This window comes from Lampris incognitus, chromosome 3, assembly GCF_029633865.1.
Source record: "Lampris incognitus isolate fLamInc1 chromosome 3, fLamInc1.hap2, whole genome shotgun sequence".
NCBI lineage: Eukaryota > Metazoa > Chordata > Actinopteri > Lampriformes > Lampridae > Lampris > Lampris incognitus.
This window is the reverse complement of record NC_079213.1, coordinates 58,501,492-58,523,059: the sequence shown is the minus strand read 5'-3', so window position 1 is coordinate 58,523,059 and position 21,568 is coordinate 58,501,492. Positions and strand designations below refer to the sequence as shown.

General features: G+C 44.9%; 1 protein-coding gene across 8 annotated transcripts in view; it reads right to left on the bottom strand.

The window, feature by feature from the left end:
- nfic (nuclear factor I/C) overlaps positions 1 to 21,568 on the bottom strand; it is a 408,020-nt gene that overhangs the window by 30,696 nt on the left and 355,756 nt on the right. For all 8 annotated transcript variants that reach the window (XM_056275685.1, XM_056275684.1, XM_056275690.1 and 5 more), the window contains one exon: positions 17,580 to 17,763. In XM_056275685.1, the coding sequence (XP_056131660.1) occupies positions 17,580 to 17,763 (184 nt within the window). The remainder of the gene's footprint in view (positions 1 to 17,579; positions 17,764 to 21,568) is intronic.

Genomic DNA, 21,568 nt, shown 5'->3' with positions numbered 1-21,568 from the left:
CAGTGCAACATTCCAAGTACATCCCCAGGCATTTCCCACTACACTGCCCCCCTCCAGCACTGTTGAGTCCCTTCAACATAAATGAACAACAGACTACAAAGATCAGTCTGATTAATCTAACACGATAAACGGGACAGAACACCCGCGAAATGAACTAGGCCCGGAACAAAGGGCGTCAAACAAATGTGGGTGGTCGCTATCCATACTGGACTCTTGTGACTAGCCTAGTAACCCCCAAGTCAACTAGTCACGTCCGTCAAAGTTAGTCTAGGAGCCAGGCGGGCCTCCGGACTTGCCGGCCCCGTCTGGTGGTGTACGGGAGATGGGACTCAGCGGCGTCGGCTTTGTCTCCTTCTGGGTCAGGGGCGTTGGACTGCCCGCCCGGAGCACAGGCTGCTGTCCCACGACGTTGGGTGATTGTCGACTCGCCTGAAGAGTAGCTGGCAGCAGTGTGTTGGAGCGGCTGGAACCGAGCCGGGGAGCCTGGTGTGCTGGGTCCTCCATCGTCGTTTGCGTGGAACAGGTCCTCCAGCCGGAGATCAAGGTCTTCATCGATCTCCTCCTGCTCTGTCACTCCTTCGTACTCCTCTGTTCTCTGCGCCCCCGGCTCCTCCATGTCAGCAGCGGGAGGACCTCCTTCAGGTGTTTCCTGCGGCCCTATGGCTGGTGCTGGGGCAGACAACAGAGCATGGCGCCTCCGCTGAATCCAGACCGGCACGTCGTCTGAGAGGTAGGGTAGCAGTCGATCGTGGTGGAGGACTCTCTCCTTACGACCTTCCTGGACTCTGTACAAGACGTCTCCCATCTTCTCTGTGATGAGGCCGGGACCTCTCCACCGTGGCTTCAACTTTGGAGATTGACCCTTCTTCCTGGTGTCGTCCCGGACATACACTAGATCTCCAGGGTGAAATGTGCGTTGTCGAGCACGTAGGTCGTGGTCCTTCTTGTTCCTGAGCTGGGCAGCACGGAGATGCTGGCGCGCCACTTCGTGGGTGTCCCGCATGTTCGCCTCCAGGTCAGCAACGTACTCGGCTGGGGAAGTGCGATGAACGTTGGCTTCCTGCACCCTCAGGGTGAGTCCTTGCGGCTGGTTGACTTCTCGCCCAAGCATCATCCGGTTTGGTGTGTAACCCGTACAGGCATGGGGTGAGCTGCGGTAAGCCCCGGCGAGGAGGTGGAGGTGTTGGTCCCACTCGCTCTGGTGTTTCCCCACGTAACAGCGGATCATTTGCAGGAGAGTTCGGTTGAACCTCTCGACTTGACCATTCGACGCAGGATGGTAGGGGGTCGTTCTGGTCTTGGCCACCTGGAGAAGTTCATAGAGCTCACGAAACAGGGCACTCTCGAAGTTGCGTCCCTGGTCTGTGTGGATCTCCAGGGGTACTCCAAACCTGGAGAGGAACTCCTGTAGCAGCTTCTGAGCGGTGATCTCTGCAGTTTGCTCGGGGATCGGGGCCACCTTCACCCAGCGCGTGAACTGGTCCACCATCACAAGGATGTATCGGTTCCCCATCTTGGATACTGGGAGCGGTCCAACCACGTCGATGTGAACCCTGTCCATAGGAGCGCCGGCCTGGTACATCTGCAAGGCAGCTCTGCCTGTTCTTCCAGAGGATTTACACGCCTGACATTCAGGACAGCGTCGGACGAACTGGTTCACACTGTCAGTCAGACCAACCCAGTAGAACTCTCCGCGAACTCGATGGTAGGTCTTCTCATGGCCCAAGTGACCGGACAGCAGGGCGCAGTGACACAAACGTAGGACCTCTTCTTGGAGCGCTGTTGGAACAATGAGACGGAGGATGGATGGCGTGTCAGCTCCTTCGTCCCAGCGGTAGTACAGGACTCCATTTCGCCTTTCTACTTGCGTCCAGACCAACCAGTACTTCCGTGCAGCAGGTCCTTCCAGCGCCATCTCCTCCTGTGACGGTAGCTTCCCCTCATCCTTCCACTGGTGCAACTTCGCTAGCACGGCGTCTCCCCTCTGGCGCTCCGCTAGCTCGTTGGTCGAATACTGGGCTAACCAGTTGATAGCAGGTGGTTCACTCTCTTCAGCACCATTCTGATGTTCATTGACAGGTTGTGACATCGTTAGGCCTCCTGCCTCTCCTCCTGGAGCCGATGGTGGAACGCCCTCTTCTGCCGCTCCGGAGGTGTTCTCTTCCGAGTCAGTTCGACGGATCGCTAGCGGGACCACATCATCCACATCGTCGCTGAACCTTGCCCAATGGTGGTGTTCACGGTGACAGTAGGAGCAACCTCCACAAGGCAGCGAGTCCAGACTCTCCCCAGCATGATAGCAGTCACAGGCGGGTTTGGGTGACCTGGACAGCGCGTCCGCGTTGCTGTGCTTGACTCCTGGCCGGTGTTCGATTTTGAAGTCGTACTGGCTCAGCTCCTCGATCCACCTCGCCAGCTGGCCTTCTGGGCTCTTGAACCGAAACAGCCAAATCAAACTGTTATGGTCCGTCCGGATGATGAACGACCGGCCCAACAGGTAGTGGCGAAACTGCCGTGTGAAGCGGACTACAGCCAGAAGCTCTCGGCGTGTGACGCAGTATCGCTGCTGTGTGCTTTGCAGATGTGCACTGGCGTAGGCTATGACCTTTTCTTCTCCTGCTTGCATCTGTGACAGGACAGCTCCGACGCATGTGTTGGACGCGTCAGTGTCGAGCAGAAACAGTCCATCTCGAGTGGGGTATGCCAGAAGAGGTGCCGTGGTGAGTCTTGCCTTTAACTCCTCGAAGGCTACTTGTTGTGTGTCGCCCCACTTAAACTCATCCCCCTTTTTCTGAAGTTCGTAGAGGGGGCTGCACAGATGGGCAAATCCTCGCACAAACCGTCTGTAGTAGTTACACAAGCCGAGAAAAGCCTGGAGCTCAGTGAGGTTTCTTGGGGTCCTCCAGTCGTTCACAGACTTCACAAGCTCCGGGTTCGGGCTGACTCCGTCTCCGCTCGGGACATGCCCCAAGAACAGGACCTCCCTCCGCAGCAGGTGGCATTTAGATGGCTTGAGTTTGAGACCGTACGCCCGGATGCGCTCCAAGACCTTCCCCAGGCTCTGCAGACCCTCTTCGACTCCACGCCCCAGCACAATGATGTCGTCGAGGTATACAAGCAGGTGTCTCCACTGTAACCCTCTCAACACCACCTCCATCGCACGTTGAAATGTGCCGGGCGCATTGCACAGCCCGAAGGGCATTCGGGTGTACTCGAACAGCCCATAGCGTGTTATAAAGGCTGTCTTTCCATGATCATCCGGGTGCACTCCAATCTGCCAATATCCACTTTGCATATCTAAAGTCGAGAATACAGTGGCCCCCTCGAGGGTGTCCAGACACTCTTCGATCCGCGGCAGTGGATATGCATCTTTGAGAGTCAGGTCGTTGAGTCTTCTATAATCTATGCACCACCGCACACCTCCGTCCTTCTTTCTAACTAACATCACTGGAGAGGCCCATTCTGAAGTGGATGGTGTAATCACTCCGGCCTCTAGCATGCTCTTCAGGTGCCGCTCCTCTTCTTGTTGAAAGCCCAGGGGCGTGCGCCGAGCCGGTTGTCGGACAGGTTGGCCTTCGCTAGTGTTGATTCGGTGCTGGACCGCATCGAAGCGCCCCAGGTCCGCGTCACTGGCCGCGAACACGCCCTGGTGTTCAATCAGGAGTTGTTGCAGGGCCCTCCGCTGATCCTCATCCAACCCTTCACTGGCGGACTCATACAGGGACGACAGATGGTCGGGCAGACCCATAGTTGGTGACGACTCCATCCGTCGGACTGTGGCTGGTTCATTTTTTCGGCTCATGTCGTCCTCTTGTGGGGCCTGAAGCTCCTCTTCCGCCTCCACTAGCACGCCGAGGCAGGCTCCTTTCTTCAGCCTAACTTCTTTCGGCATCAGGTTACACAGTCGCACAGGGACGTGTGGGGCAACGTTGACCAACACACTGCCAGATGAAACTCCCTCGGTGAGGCCAGCAGGCTCCAGGACGGCGGAGATACCTGCCTTGGGGCTTTCCACCACACCCCAGACGTCCTGCTCGCTCTCCGCTGATAGTGTCAAAGAGTCCTGCAGCAGTACGCGAGAGACGGCGTACTCCCCCACGGACGTACCCACGATAACTGTGGCCACTGGCTCCCCTTCGACGTAGACCTGGCCTCCCCCGGATACAGTGACATGAGCGGCCAACATGAGATCTAGGCCCAGGAGGAAGGGGTCGCGGATGGGCGCGACGAACACATCCCATTCGATGGTCTTGGGGCCCAAGCGGATGGTCACCCTATACTTCGGGGTTTCAGCCATGTCTTTACCCTCTTCAGCGTTACGCAGAATGGCGATTCCGACGCTCGGCTGGTCGGCCAGATTTAATCGTTGGAATGTGTCTCGGGACATCACCGTGGCTTCGGCCCCTGTGTCAACGATGCACTTCAGCTGCAGGCTGTTCACGGTGATGGGAATGACGAGACTGGGTCCATTCCCCGAGGCTCGGCCGAGATTGACTGATGGCTGCTCGCTGACCTTCCTTGGAGCCCTCGGGCTTGGTGACCGTGAGTTACACTCTCGCTTGAAATGGCCCTCCTCTCCACACTGGTAACAGGTCCCTTTGCTGCGGGAACTTGGGCTCGGGGACCGCTGCGCGCGTTGCCCCGTGTGCGCGTAGGTAGCCCGCTCAAGCATCCTTCCCCGTTCCACTCCTACTTGTTCTTTGGCCATGTACCGCTCGATGTTTAAGAGCACCTTGTTAATGTTGTCGATGCCACTGGCCAGGGTCTTGAGCTCGGGGGTGCTCATGCTGTCTCCTACCGGCGGAGGACTTGGAGAGCTATCGCGACGCCGCTCGTCTTCCCATGCTACTCGCCGGATTCTCCCTTTTCCTTCAACCTCTCGCCCCAGCGTCGCTTTAAAGTCATACTCGCGTGCCTCAACCTTCCTGATTGCTTCAGCTAGTGTTTTGGGTTCTGCCCCCAGGACTTCATACGCGATGTTTTGGTTCTTCAGCCCGCGCAGAAAGGCTTCTGCAGCGTAGGCCTCCTGCAGTGTAACACCAACCTGCGGGTATGCCAGTGTGACAAGTCTCCTCACTTCCTCGCCAAACTCATAGAGGGTCATCTCTCTGGCCTGCTTAACCTCGCTGAGTTTACGGCGCGCAGTTCCCTCAGGCAGCTCTTTACCGTAGCGGCGGCGTAACTGGGTGATGAGCGCGTGGTAGTCATCTTTTATCGGAGCCGGCTGCGCGATGACAAAAGACATGGCGTTGTCCCTCAGTCGGAGATACAAGGCGTCCAAACAGGTCTCGTCGGTCCAGCCCCTCTTTCTCGCCATCCGTTCGAATGGTCCAACGAAACTATCCCAGTCGCCCTTACCATCAAAATTGGCGAGGAGCTTGATGTCATTTTCGTGTCCTCGGTCGGGACCTTGTGAGCTTCGGTTGCCGCTCCGACTTTGAAGGTCTCCTGTCTGGCTCTGTTGACCTCTAGAGGAACCTGCCTGCCCTCCAACGCTGTCATCCAGCAGGTTTCGGCCGCCGTTGCTGTCCAGGGACATTTGGCCACCCTGCATCCCGTCGGGGGGTGGTACTGCAGTCGCTCCATTTTTTCCACCATGACCGATCGGAGTGCTGGTAAGTGGTGCGGGCTCACTGGGTCCATTTCCTGTATAGCGCAGGGCTGCTGGGGCCGCTTTGCTGCTCGGCCTGGCTGGCGTCTCCTCGTTGCGCCGGTCGCTCAAGTTAGCCACTGCGGCCATAGCTGCTGGCAACAGGTGATCAGCGCCGTCTCGCTGTCTGGCCCCTGGGTTCTCCCGGGCCGGGGTGAACTGCGAGAGTAGGCTCATGTCTTGCACCGTTCTGCTAGTTCGTTCTCCAAGCACAGCCCCTGCCGACCCTACACCACTATCGCTTTGAGGGCTACTAGGAGAAACCCCTTGCTTCACTACTTGAGCGATGGGCGACAAACCGGGAGGCTCACCTTGGATATCTGAACGATGACGGGCCCAATCGGTGCGCTGAATGGGAGGTGTGGGGGGACGAGATCGCTTAGCCACCACTTCCGCTAGTCCATCGATACGCGCTGTGAGGGCCTCCATCTGCATCTCTATCTGGCGTTGCATCTTAACCTGGGTCTGGCGTTCCATGTTTTCCATCTGGCGTTGCATCTGAACCTGGGTCTGGTTCATGGTTTCCATCTGCGCCAGGAGGAGCTTCATCCAGGCGTGCTCTCCGGGGTCTTCTGTCCCCACACCAGCACCATCCAGACTCAACTCAGACTGTTCTTTTACATTTTCTTTGTCCTGTGACATTTTTATTTTTCCACTGATTTACGTGACTACTGAAGAAATTACAGTGCTTCACAAAATGGCTGACTCACTCAGTTGCTAGCTAGCTATAGCGATGCCGCCAAAAAGCTGCTAAATGCTGCTTTGAAATGCTGCAGAATGTTAATGCTAATTAGCTAGCGCCACTGGACGTCCTTTTGTGCACTTTCAGGGTGAAACTCGGTGAAAAACAATATCCTCAGTGTGAATGGCATTGAGAAACTAATGAGTCTTTTTATTCACTTTTTCGTTTGGGTTCCACTTCATAAAGAAGTTTCTTATTCACTTTTTTCGTTGGGGTTCTACTTCACGAAGAAGTACAAAATGGCTTCTTGCTAGCTGGGTTAGCTCACAGTGTGCAGGCTGAATTATGCCGCCATGTGACCGGGGCAGGATCCTCCGGTGTTGAGATTATGGCGAATCCCAACCTTTTATCCCACTTCTGACACCACTTGTCGTGGTTTTTCTATAGCCCGGGTAACTATGGATGGAGGCGGGGACTTTTAGGTGCGACAAACCGGGCTTCACCACCGTTAGCTAGATAGCTGCGCCAATGCTAGGGCTAGCCTGCTAGTTAGCTAGTTAGCCGTGTGCTAATGGGTTAGCAAGCTCACCTTGGGACCAGGGCTGGTGATGGAACAGGGCGGCTGAGCTCTAGGCGGGGCGGGAGATGGATGGCTGCTCTCCGGGGTGCGTGTCTCTCTCTCTCTCTGTACTCTGGCTCCGTTGTGACCGGGTGAATGTCTCTCTCAGTCTCTCTGGGGAAGCTCTCGGGGGTAGTCAGCTAGCTACAGGTACCGAGGCAGTCTGCTGCTAACACTACCACTGCTAGCCACCGTATCTACTGTCTAGCCCAGGATACGCTAGGTTTCCCTGCTCTATCCCACGCTAAGGTGACAGTCTACGATATGGTTACTAAACAGTTCTGGCGCTTTGTCTCTCCCGCGGTGTCTAATATAGTTGCGTCTGTGACAGCGCGAGCTAACCTGTGATTGGTCCTCTAGCTGCACGAGCCCAGTGCAACATTCCAAGTACATCCCCAGGCATTTCCCACTACAATATTTATACCTGTTTTGGATAAAAACATTTTGTAATGCACTGGTGGCGCACTTGTATTTTCATGTAAAACTTAATAAACAAAGTTAAAAAAAAAATTCATCCAGCGGAACTTTTATGTTGATGACGGGCTGGTGAGTGTTGCATCTGACACTGAGGCAGTTCAGCTCGTCAAGGAGGCTAGACAGCTATGCAGCGCAGGCAAGCTCAGACTGCACAAGTTTGTCTAAAACAGTAAGAAGGTACTGGAATCGATACCAGATGAAGAGTGTACAGAAAGCGTCAAAGATCAGGATATGGTCTTGGGAGAGCCGCTCATGGAAAGAGCTCTTAGTGTTCAATGGTGTGTCTCCTCTGATGATTTCCAGTTCAGAGTTACGGTCAAGGAACACCCACTGACCAGAAGAGGAGTTTTATCCACTGTGGCTTCCATCTACGACCCCTTGGGGTTCGTCGCCCCTTTCATCCTGTTGGGGAAACAGATCTTACAACAAATGTGTCGAGACAACATTGGTTGGGACGAGCCACTCCCAGACGAGCTCAGAATACAGTGGGAAGCGTGGATACAAGCTCTACAAAACCTGTCGCAAGTAAAGATCAGAAGATGCTACATCCCAGCGCACTTCTCAGATGTCAAGAAGTATGAGCTCCACCACTTTGCAGATGCTAGCGTCATAGGTTATGGGGAGTGTAGCTATCTCAGAGTAGTCAACACCAATGGTGAGGTCCATTGCTCGCTAGTCATAGGCAAAGCGCGTGTTGCACCTACCAAAGTAACCACTGTACCACGGCTGGAGTTATCTGCAGCAGTGGTAGCAGCAAAGACAAATCTGGCAAAAAGATAAGAGAGATACAAACGTTAATGACATAGTTATTCTATGTGAGGACAGTTCTCCTAGAAACCAGTGGAAGATAGCAAGAGCAGCAGAAGTTTATCCTAGCACAGATGGAAGAGTCAGAAAGGTGAAACTTTTGCTCAGTGACTCCTCACTAGACGATCAGGGTAAACGCATCACTAAACCAACCTATCTTGATAGGCCTATACAGAAGACTTCTATTGCTTGAAGCAGAGTAGTGGTCGTTTAGTTTTCTTTTCATAAATATTTGTTGAGAAAGTGAAATCACGATAGCTGTGATTTGGTGGGAGTTTAACTGCCAAATATTATTATTTGTCATTATTTTTTTTAATTTTATCATTGGCCAAGCCTAATTAGAGTAATTAATCTAATTGATATTATGCATGTTAATATGCAGACTTTATTTTATGAAAAGTGATATGGTACATTACTGAGTTGTGATTTGTTGCACAGGGACATTTTTTAACGTAACACGCCCTGATTCCATGCATTGCATGCGTTCTGTCGACGACACTAGAACTGACGTCACCAAAGAGAAGCAGACAAGCTGCGCTGACAAGTTTACGGTCGTCACTCGCTTCATGTCTCCTATTTTAAGTTTCTAAGTTATCATTTAATGCTCATTTGGAAACAAGGTTTATGTTTTATGTTTATTAAGAGTTTTGACTTGGAAGACGGATTTTCTGGGAAGATTCTTCAAACTGGACTCATACCCTCTTGGTCATATGCAGCCAGTGAGGTAACGTTACGTTGTTAGCTCAGCTAGCATGCAAGCGTGTATGTTTTGCTGTACATTTTATATTATTAATTTGTGTATATATTTATTCTGTATTTGTGTATTTCTGTATGTATTTATAATTCGACGGTGATGAATGGCGAAGTGTGAATAAAAGTCATCTGTATGAAGAACTGTGGTGGTATTTCCCGGAGGGAGAGATACACACTCTTTATAAATTAACTCATAATATGTATCTTAACTCTTTATTGATTAACTCATATTTATCTAACACACCCTTTATAAATTAACTCATAACATTTATCTTACACACTCTTTATAAATTAACTCATAATATTTATCTTACACACTATAAATGAACTCATATTTATCTTAAACACTATAAATTAACTAATAATATTTATCTTACACACTCTTTATAAATTAACCCATACTATTTATCTAACACTATAAATTAACTCATATTTATCTTACACACTCTTTATGAAATAACTCATAATATTTATCTTACACACTCTATAAATTAACTCATACTATTTGCCTTACACACTATAAAATAACTCTAATATTTACCTTACACACTCTTTATTAATTAACTCATATTTATCTAAAACACTTTTTATAGATTAACCCGCAATATTTATCTCACACACTCTTTATAAATTAACTCATAATATTTATCATATACACTCTTTATTAATTAACTCATAATATTTATGTTACACACTCTATAAATTAACTAAATATTTATCTAACACTATAAATAAACTCACACTTATCTTACACACTCTTTATGAATTAACTCATAATATCTATCATACACACTCTCAAATTAACTCATAATATTTACCTTACACACTCTATAAATTAACTCGTAATATTTATCTTACACTCTTTATAAATTAACTCATAATACTTATCTAACGCACTTTTTATAGATTAACTCTTAACATTTATCTTAAACACTCTTCATAAATTAACTCATATTTATCTTACACACTCTATAAATTAATTCATAATATTTATCTTACACAATCTATAAATTAACTCATAATATTTATGTTACATACTCTTTTTAAATTAACTCAATATTTATCTACCACTATGAATAAACTCACATTTATCTTGCACACTCTTTACAAATTAACTCATAATATTTATCTTATACACTCTTTATAAATTAACTCATCATATTTATCTAACGCACCTTTTACAGATTAACTCATAATATTTATCTTACACACTCTTTATAAATTGACTCGTAATATTTATCATATACACTCTTTATTAATTAACTCATAATATTTATGTTACACACTCTGTAAATTAAATCATAATATTTATCTTACACACTTTCTAAATTAACTCATAATATTTATCTTACACACTCTATACATTTACTTGAAATATTTAGCAAACACACTATAAATTAACTCATAATATTTATGTATTACACTCTCTATAAATTAACTCAATATTTATCTAACACACTCTATAAATTTACTCATAATATTTATCTTACACACTGTTTATAAATTAACTCATAATATTTATCTTACACACTCTTTATAAATTAACTCATAATATGTATGTTAACTCTTTATAAATTAACTCATAATATTTATCTTACACACTCTTTATAAATTAACTAGTAATATTTATCTTACACACTCTTTATAAATTAACTCATAATATTTATCTAACACACTCTATAAATTGGTCAGGATGCAAGGAGTGGAGGTGACAAAGACATCTGAGTTTAAATACTTGGGGTCAGCTGTCCAAAGTAACGGGGAGTGCAGTAGAGAGGTGAAAAAGAGAGTGCAGGCAGGTTGGAGTGGGTGGAGAAGAGTGTCAGGAGTGTTTTGCGACAGAAGGGTATCAGCAAGAGTTAAAGGGAAAGTTTACAAGATGGTTGTGAGACCAGCTATGTTATATGGTTTGGAGACATTGGCACTGACGAAAAGACAGGAGGCGGAGCTGGAGGTGGCAGAGTTGAAGATGCTAAGATTTTCACTGGGAGTAACGAAGAAGGACAGGATTAGGAACGATTATATCAGAGGGACCGCTCAGGTTGGACGGTTTGGAGACAAAGCAAGAGAGGCAAGATTGAGATGGCTTGGACATGTGTGGAGGAGAGATGCTGAGTATATTGGGAGAAGGATGCTGAATATGGAGCTGCCAGGGAAGAGGAGAAGAGGAAGGCCAAAGAGGAGGTTTATGGATGTGGTGAGGGAAGACATGCAGGTGGCTGGTGTGACAGAGGAAGACTTAGAAGACAGGAAGAAATGGAAACGGATGATCCGCTGTGGCGACCCCTAACGGGAGCAGCCGAAAGTAGTAGTAGACTCTATAAATTAACTCATAATATTTATGTTACACATGCTTTATAAATTAACTCATAATATTTATCTTACACACTATAAATTAACTCATAATATTTATCTTACACACGCTTTATAAATTAACTCATAATATTTATCTTACACACTATAAATTAACTCATAATATTTACCTTACACACACTTTATTAACTATCCCAGTTCTCTGTGCAACCCAAATATCATCAATAATATAAAACTTGAACAGTTATCACAGTCCTCCCTCCCCCCTATACCTCCTCTTATATCTGTTGAAATAATGTTTTTGGAGCTTTTTGAGCTGAATGTGTTTACTTTGCAGGCGTTCCACAGCCAAACTATTCCCCATTTCATCAACAGACCCACATACACACACTCTCACGCAGACCCACATACACACACACTCCACACAGACCCAAACAAATTAACTCAAAATATTTAACTTACACACTCTTTATAAATTAACTCATAATATTTATCAAACACACTCTTTATAAATTAACTCATAACGTTTATCTTACACACTCTTTATAAATTAACTCGTAATATTTATCTTACACACTCTTTATAAATTAACTCATAATATTTATCTTACACACTCTATAAATTAACTCATAATATTTATCTTATACACTCTTTATAAATTAACATATTATTTATGTTACACACTCTCTAAAAATTAACTCATAATATTTATCTTACACACACTTTATTAACAACTATCCCAGTTCTCTGTGCAACCCGAATATCATCAATAATATAAAACTTGCACAGTTATCACAGTCCTCCCTCCCCCCTATACCTCCTCTTATATCTGTTGAAATAACGTTTTTTGGAGCTTTTTGAGCTGAATGTGTTTACTTTGCAGGAGTTCCACAGCCAAACTATTCCCCCATTTCACCAACAGACCCACATACATACACATACTCCACACAGACCCACACAAATTAACTCAAAATATTTAACTTACACACTCTTTATAAATTAACTCATAATATGTATCTTACACACTCTTTATAAATTAACTCATAGTATTTATCTTACACACTCTATAAATTAACTCATAATATTTACCATACACACTATTTATTAATTAACTCATAATATGTATCTTAACTCTTTATTAATTCACTCATAATATTTATCGAACAAACTCTTTATAAATTAACTCATAATATTTATCTTACACAATCTATAAATTAACTCATAATATTTATGTTACATACTCTTTTTAAATTAACTCAATATTTATCTACCACTATGAATAAACTCACATTTATCTTACACACTCTTTACAAATTAACTCATAATATTTATCTTATACACTCTTTATAAATTAACTCATAATATTTACCATACACACTATTTATAAATTAACTCATAATATTTACCTTACACAATCTATAAATTAACTCATAATATTTATCTTATAAACTCTTTATAAATTAACTCATAATATTTATCTTACACTATAAATACTCATATTTATCTTACACACTCTTTACAAATTAACTCATAATATTTATCTTACACTCTTTACAAATTAACTCATAATATTTATCTTACACACTCTATAAATTAACTCATAACATTTACCTTACACACTCTACAAATTAACTCATAATATTTACCTTACAAACTCTATAAATTAACTCATAATATTTATCTAACACTATAAATTAACTCATAATATTTATCTTACACACTCTTTATACATTAACTCATAATATTTACCTTACACACTTTTTATAAATTAACTCATAATATTTATCTTACACACTCTGTATACATTTACTCATAATATTTAGCTAACACACTTTTTATAAATTAACTCAAAATATTTACCTTACACAATCTATAAATTAATTCATAATATTTACGTTACACAATCTATAAATTAACTCATACTATTTACCTTACACACTCTTTATAAATTAACTCATAATATTTACCATACAGACTCTTTATAAATTAACTCATAATATTTATCTTAACTCTTTATTAATTAATTCATAATATTTATCGAACACACTTCATAAATTAACTCATATTTATCTTACACACTATAAATTAATTCATAATATTTACCTTACACAATCTATAAATTAACTCATAATATTTATCTAACACACTCTATAAATGTACCCATAATATTTATCTTATACACACTTTATTAACAACTATCCCAGTTCTCTTTGCAAACCAAATATCATCAATAATATAAAACTTGCACACCTCCCTCCTCTCTACACCTCCTCCGTCTACCTCCCCCCTATACCTCCTCTTATATCTGTTGAAATAACGTTTTTGGAGCTTTTTGAGCTGAATGTGTGTACTTTGCAGAACTTCCACAGCCAAACTATTCCCCCAATTTCCCCACAGACCCACATACACACTCTCACACAGACCCACATACACACACTCCCTACACAGAGCCACATACACACACTCTCCACACAGACCTACATACACACACTCTCCACACAGACCTACATAAACACACTCTCCACACAGACCCACATACCCACACTCTCTCCACACACCCACATACACACTCTCCACACAGACCCACATACACACTCTCACACAGACCCACATACACACACTCCCCTCACAGACCCACATACACACACTCTCCACACAGACCCACATACACACTCTCCACAAAGACCCACATACAAACACTCTCCACACAGACCCATGTACACACTCTCCACTTTGCTTGCTGGTTGTCCATCGTGCCCGATGATGACCATCTTCTTCTATTTGTGGGTCCTTTGAGGACTCAGATAGCAGAAGATACCTGCGCAGAGATGGTTTTAAAGTGGCATGGGGGGTGCGCTTCTCCCAACGCCACATGACTTGATTGTAGAGGAGATGGTTCCGATGGCAAGGGGGATCCCTAGACGACCGGCACCTCCACACAACTGCAGGGGGCTGCCGGAAATCCAGTTTTTTGGAAACCGCCTCGAAGCGTGCCGCCACAGCTTGCTTTTCTGTTGGGGTAAGCTCCCTTAGCCTTATGTCTTCCAGACTCACCCACAAGGCAGCGGGGCAGTGGTTGATAGGTGCCAGGGTGTGTCCACCAGGGTGGGCCTGCACACCATATCTCTGGGGCCCACTGCTGCTCCGAGATCCCCTGCCAAGTTAGCCTGGGGCCGCAAGACCCCAGTTACCATGTGTGGCCACGGGGAGGCCTGGCAGGAGTCTTGGTGAAGGAGAGGCTATGTACTGGCAAGGGAAGGCTTACACGCTAGGATGCTTCCCTATTCACCGCAAGGGCTAGCCAGCGGCAGCAAGCTAAGGGCAGGAAGGACACAAGCGGGTTGGAAGAACACATGCACCTTCCCCCCAACTACACACTGCTGCACTAGACGCATCACAACACTCTGTGTGTATGTACACACTCTCCACACAGACCCACATACACACACTCTTCACACAGACCCACATACATACACTCTCGACACAGACCCACATACACACTCTCCACAAAGACCCACATACACACTGTCCACACAGACCCACGTACACACTCTCCACACAGACCCACATACACACACTCTCACACAGACCCACATACACACACTCTCCACACATACCTACATACACACACTCTCCACAAAGACACACATACACACACTCTCCACACAGACCCACATACAGACCCTCTCCACACAAACCTAGATACACACACTCTCACACAGACCCACATACACACACTGTCCACAAAGACCCACATACACACACTCTCCACACAGACCCACATACACACACTCTCCACACAGACCCACATAAACACACTCTCCACAAAGAAACACATACACACACTCTCCAAAAAGACCCACATACACACACTCTCCACACACAACTACATACACACACTCTCCACACACACCTACATATACACTCTCCACAGTTGTACAAACATTGAGTCTCTTTAAATCCAACTTTCCTCTCGAATTATACCCCCTTTTCATTTGAATTATACCCCCCTCTCTGTTGAATTATACCCCCTGTCTGTTGAATTATACCCCCCGTCTGTCGGTCAAAGAACATTTTTGTACTTTACCAGCTAGTAACTTCTAGCTTGCTTCATGTGTCGTGTATGCTGTGTTAAGTTCTAACACATCCCTGGACTTAAAAACTCATGCTGGTGTGTTGGTGCGCTTTTATGTAGGTGTGCTGGTGTGTTGGTGTGCGCCGTGTGCGCCGTGTGCCATGTGCTGGTGTGCTGGTATGTTGGTATGTTGGTGTGCTGGTATGTTGGTTTGTTGGTGTGTTTGTGTGTTGGTGTGCTGGTGTGCTGGTGTGCTGGTGTGTTGTCGTGCTGGTGTGTTAGTGTGTTGGTGTGCTGGTGTGCTGGCATGTTGGTGGGCTGGTGTGTTGGTGTGCTGGTGTGTTGTCGTGCTGGTGTGTTAGTGTGTTGGTGTGCTGGTGTGCTGGCATGTTGGTGGGCTGGTGTGTTGGTGTGCTGGTATGTTGGTGTGTCTGTGTGCTGGTATGTTGGTGTGTTGGTGTGCTGGTGTGTTGTGTGCTGGTGTGATGGTGTGTGGGTATGTTGGTGTTTTGGTGTGCTGGTGTGTTAGTGTGGGGGTATGTTGGTGTGCTGGTGTGCAGGTGTGTTGGTGTGCTGGTATGTTGGTGTGTTGGTGTGCTGGTGTGGGTATGTTGGTGTGTTAGTGTGCTGGTGTGCTGGTATGTTGGTGTGCTGGTACGTTTGTGTGCTGGTGTGCTGGTGTGTGGGTATACTGGTGTGCTGCTATGTTAGAGTGTTGGTGTGCTGGTGGGCTGGTGTGCGGGTATGTTGGTGTGTTTGTGTGCTGGTGTGCGGGTATGTTGGTGTGCTGGTATGTTTGTGTGCTGGTGTGCGGGTATGTTGGTGTGCTGGTATGTTTGTGTGCTGGTGTGCAGGTATGTTGGTGTGCTGGTTTGCGGGCATGTTGGTGTGTTTGTGTGCTGGTATGTTGGTGTGTTGTGTGCTGGTGTGATGGTGTGTGGGTATGTTGGTGTTTTGGTGTGCTGGTGTGTTGGTGTGCTGGTGTGCAGGTGTGTTGGTGTGCTGGTGTGCGGGTATGTTGGTGTGCTGGTATGTTGGTGTGCTGGTGTGCAGGTATGTTGGTGTGCTGGTGTGCGGGTATGTTGGTGTGTTTGTGTGCTGGTGTGCAGGTATGTTGGTGTGTTGGTATGCTGGTGTGTTGTGTGCTGGTGTGTGGGTATGTTGGTGTTTTGGTGTGCTGGTGTGTTAGTGTGCTGGTGTGCGGGTGTGCTGGTGTGCTGGTGTGTTGGTGTGCGGGTATGTTGGTGTGCTGGTGTGCAGGTGTGTTGGTGTGCTGGTATGTTGGTGTGTTGGTGTGCGGGTATGTTAGTGTGCTGGTGTGCTGGTATGTTGGTGTGTTAGTGTGCTGGTGTGCTGGTATGTTGGTGTGTTGGTGTGCGGGTATGTTGGTGTGTTAGTGTGCTGGTGTGCTGGTATGTTGGTGTGCTGGTACGTTTGTGTGCTGGTGTGTTGGTGTGCTGGTGTGTGGGTATATTGGTGTGCTGGTATGTTAGAGTGTTGGTGTACTGGTGGGCTGGTGTGCGGGTATGTTGGTGTGTTGGTGTGCTGGTGTGCGGGTATGTTGGTGTGCTGGTATGTTGGTGTGCTGGTGTGCAGGTATGTTGGTGTGCTGGTGTGCGGGTATGTTGGTGTGTTTGTGTGCTGGTGTGCTGGTATGTTGGTGTGCTAGTATGTTGGTGTGTTTGTGTGTCGGTGTGCGGGTATGTTGGTGTGCTGGTGTGTTGGTATGTTGTTGTGTTTGTGTGCTGGTGTGTTGGTGTGCTGGTGTGTTGGTGAACTTCTACACTGTTAATTCTCCTTATGACCCTGTTTCTGCAGTGTGCATAATGGATGTAGGTTGCTGTTGCAGGTGTTACCCCGTACCTGCCGTTTAAACTACACGTTAGACCTTGTTCCAGTGCTGCTGTGTGCTGATCGCATAACGACACAGTAAACATAATAAACATTTAGAATTTAGGATTTGGGGGAAGACAAACCTGAGATATGTTGTCCTGTCTGACCTTTTTCTGTTTTTCTATAATTCAAAAATATTTAGATTTACATGTTCTCACTTAGCAGCTGCTTTTGTCTAAAGTGCCTTACAAGATTTGTTCTGCTGTGTTCAATGATTGCTTCTATTGAAAGTCAGCCAGGACAAGAATGTCAGAGAAACAGCTACGCCACGTAATCCTCAGCGGGCAAGTTTTTCAATCATTCCACTTACTGGGTGATGTTGGGGAATTGGTCCCCCCATCAGAAGAGGTGGTACTGGCCTTGGAGTCTGCAGGTAGTGACAGCCTGGGGAGGGAAGAGGTAGGCAGGGCCAGGGAGGGGGCTGGACCAGGGGGGACCAGAACTTGAGAGGAGATGTAATGACTAGGGACTTTAACCTGGCCACTGCCATTCATCTTGACACAGAAGGACAGACACACAGGCAGACAGGCAGAAGCAATGATAAAATTAATAATAAAAAACCAAAACACTATGAAATCAGAGGACTTACTTAATTAAACACTGAGTGTAAGAGTACAACAGCTGCATGCAGCCATCAGTATTGACCTCTTGCCAGGCAAGTCACTTCACGTCACACATGATAGATGGTGGCAACGAAAAAAGCAGCAATGGATGAGAGACAGTAATTTACTGTCTGTAAAGAACTGTCTGTAAATAACACTTCTGCAATTTAGTGTAAAGAAAAGCAAGCTTGTTTGTTTGTTTACACATGAAAATTTAAATAAAGGTACAATATATAATTGGAAACAGAATGTGAAGGAGAATTGCCTAAAAACCCTCAAGGGGTTGAAAGTGTGATTGAATAGTAGAAATACAGAACTTTATTTTTACCATATATCAAAAAAGCTATTTTGAAGCCAATTGTGGGCACTGCAAGCACTGAGTTGCACTGACTTGCAAAGAAGATATCATTCAACATTTAAATTTACATCTAAAAATCTATGATATTTAGAAAAAATGCATCGGCTAATGGCAAAGTTTAGGGTGAGAATTAAAAAATATCTCGGTATCTTAGTTGAGCTATCATTGGATCATGGATCTCCAGATTTCAGATTGAAATAGAGATTAATGATTCAACAATTCAATCCTTTATTGTCCACATAAGCAAGAATTTACCTTTACAAGGTGGTCAGATAGATACAAGCAGACACATAACAGAACACAATACAGTAAACAGACACACAGCTAGCAGCACAGTCAGCAGCCATCTCAAGTAAGTAAAAGATTTAACGAAAAAACAAAATCAGTGTGAAGAATTCAATAAAGTGATGGACTAAATCTTCAAAGACCTTGTATACAAGTTCTTGATGGCTCTGGGGGCTCAGCAGTGCCTCCCCAATGGAAGCACAAGCATTCAGTGTAAAGCAGATGTGTCTGACGGGTTCCTACCCAGCCTGATGTGCACATAGATCTGACTTCTGTTTCTGGGACCTACCAATCATTTTACTGTCCCAGTGCACAATTCTGGCCAGTTTGTTTTTGGCTCCCAAGTTTCCGTACCCAGCCAATACTGAAATACCCTGTCTGAAATCAGAGAAACTCATTTTCCTTAACAGATATGCACATTGCATTACTTTCTTAAAAAGATAGCCAACATTTGCTGTAAAATTTAGACTATTGTCAAAATGGGTTCCCCAGTACTTCAGCTCATCCACTACAAGTGTAGGATGTTAATGGACAAGATGACAGAAGTAATATGATTTGTTCTGACTACTAATAACTACAAACCCCAATTCCAATGAAGTTGGGACGTTGTGTAAAACGTAAATAAAAACAGAATACAATGATTTGCAAATCCTTTTCGACCTATATTCAATTGAATACACTAAAAAGACAGTATATTTAATGTTCAAACTGATAAACTTTGTTTTTTTTTTGTGTGCAAATATTCACTCATTTTGAATTTGATGCCTGCAACATGTTCCAAAGAAGCTGGGACAGGGGCATGTTCACCACTGTGTTACACCACCTTTCCTTTTAACAACACTCAATAAGCGTTTGGGAACTGAGGACACTACTTGTTGAAGCTTTGTAGGTGGAGTTCTTTCCCATTCTTGCTTGATGTATGACTTCAGTTGCTCAACAGTCCCGGGTCTCCGTTGTCGTATTTTGTGCTTCATAATGCACCACACATTTTCAATGGGAGACAGGTCTGGACTGCAGGCAGGCCAGTCCAGTACCCGCACTCTTTTACTAGGAAGCCCCGCTGTTGTAACACGTGCAGAATGTGGCTTGGCATTGTCTTGCTGAAATAAGCAGGGACGTCGCTTGGATGGCAGCATATGTTGCTCCAAAACCTGTATGTGCCTTTCAGCATTAATGGTGCCTTCACAGATGTGCAAGTTACCCATGATGCCATGGGCACTAACACCCCCCATACCATCACAGATGCTGGCTTTTGAACTTTGCGTTGATAACAATCTGGATAGTCCTTTTCCTCTCTAGCCCGGAAGACACGACATCCATGATTTCCAAAAACAATTTAAAATGTGGACATCGTCAGACCACAGCACACTTGTCCACTTTGCGTCAGTCCATCTCAGATGAGCTCGGGCCCAGAGAAGCCGGCGGCGTTTCTGGGTGTTGTTGATATCTGGCTTTGGCTTTGCATGGTAGAGCTTTAACTTGCACGTGTAGATGTAGCGACGAACTGTGTTAACTGACAATGGTTTTCCCACGTCTTCCTGAGCCCACGTGGTAATATCCTTTGCACAATGATGTCGGTTTTTAATGCAGTGCCGCCTGAGGGGTCGAAGGTCACGGGCATTCAGTGTTGGTTTTCGGCCTTGTCGCTTACGTGCAGAGATTTCTCCAGATTCTCTGAATCTTTTGATGATATTATGGACTGTAGATGATGAAATCCCTAAATTCCTTGCAATTGTACGTTGAGAAACGTTGTTCTTAAACTGTTGGACTATTTGCTCACGCAGTTGTTCACAAAGTGGTGAACCTCGCCCCATCCTTGCTTGTGAACGACAGCCTTTCGGGGATGCTCCTTTTATACCCAATCATGACACTTACCTGTTTCCAATTAATCTGTTCACCTGTGGAATGTTCCAAACAGGTGTTTTTTCCCACTCTTTTGTTGCCCCTGTCCCAACTTCTTTGGAACGTGTTGCAGGCATCAAATTCAAAATGAGTGAATATTTGCAAAAAACAATAAAGTTTATCAGTTTGAACATTAAATATCTTGTCTTTGTAGTGTATTCAATTGAATATAGGTCGAAAAGGATTTGCAAATCACTGTATTCTGTTTTTATTCACGTTTTACACAACGTCCCAACTTCATTGGAAATGGGGTTTGTAGTTCCTTTGTTTTACTCCCAGAAACCATTAGAGCGCTGTCCTCGCACCAGTTGATAAACTCATCATATGATGAAAATATTTTAACTATATAGCATTAATATAACATTAATCGGTTTGCTCTTTCCTGCAGCAAACCGATTAATGCTATATCATCAGCATATATATTTAATGCTATATCATCAGCATATATATATATATATATTTAATGCTATATCCTCAGCATATATAAATGCTATATCATCAGAATATATATTTAATGCTATATCATCAGTATATAATTAATGCTATATCCTCAGCATATATATTTAATGCTATATCCTCAGCATATATATTTAATGCTATATCCTCAGCATATGTAATGCTGTATCATCAGCATATATATTTAATGCTATATCCTCAGCATATATATTTAATGCTATATCCTCAGCATATATATTTGCCGAACAGAATTCATTATCTGAATTTCATTTATGCGATAGAAAAATGTACAGGAGTGAACACAACCTTGTGGCACTCATACATTCACAAGAACGTGGTCAAAGCTAAGCCCACTGAGAAACTCTCCCTGGGGTGGATCAGTAAGGAAGTCCTGTTCACAGTATGACATTCAAGTCACAGTTTCTTCATTAAAATGTTTTTCTTCATACAGTTAAAACTGAACTAAAGTCAATAAATAAAATCTGTTATAGCTTCTACACTGCTGTAAATTCTTAGTGATAGTATTCATTAATGTTAGAGCTGCATCATCAGTTCCACATCTATTCTTACAAGCAAACAGATGAGGGACAAGACAGTCAGCCAGAGATGTTAACAAGTGTTTTGCTTGTTCAATTTCTCTTCTAAACACTGATGCTAAAATCCTTGCTTAAGTTTTGATGTGCTGCTTGAAGGGGA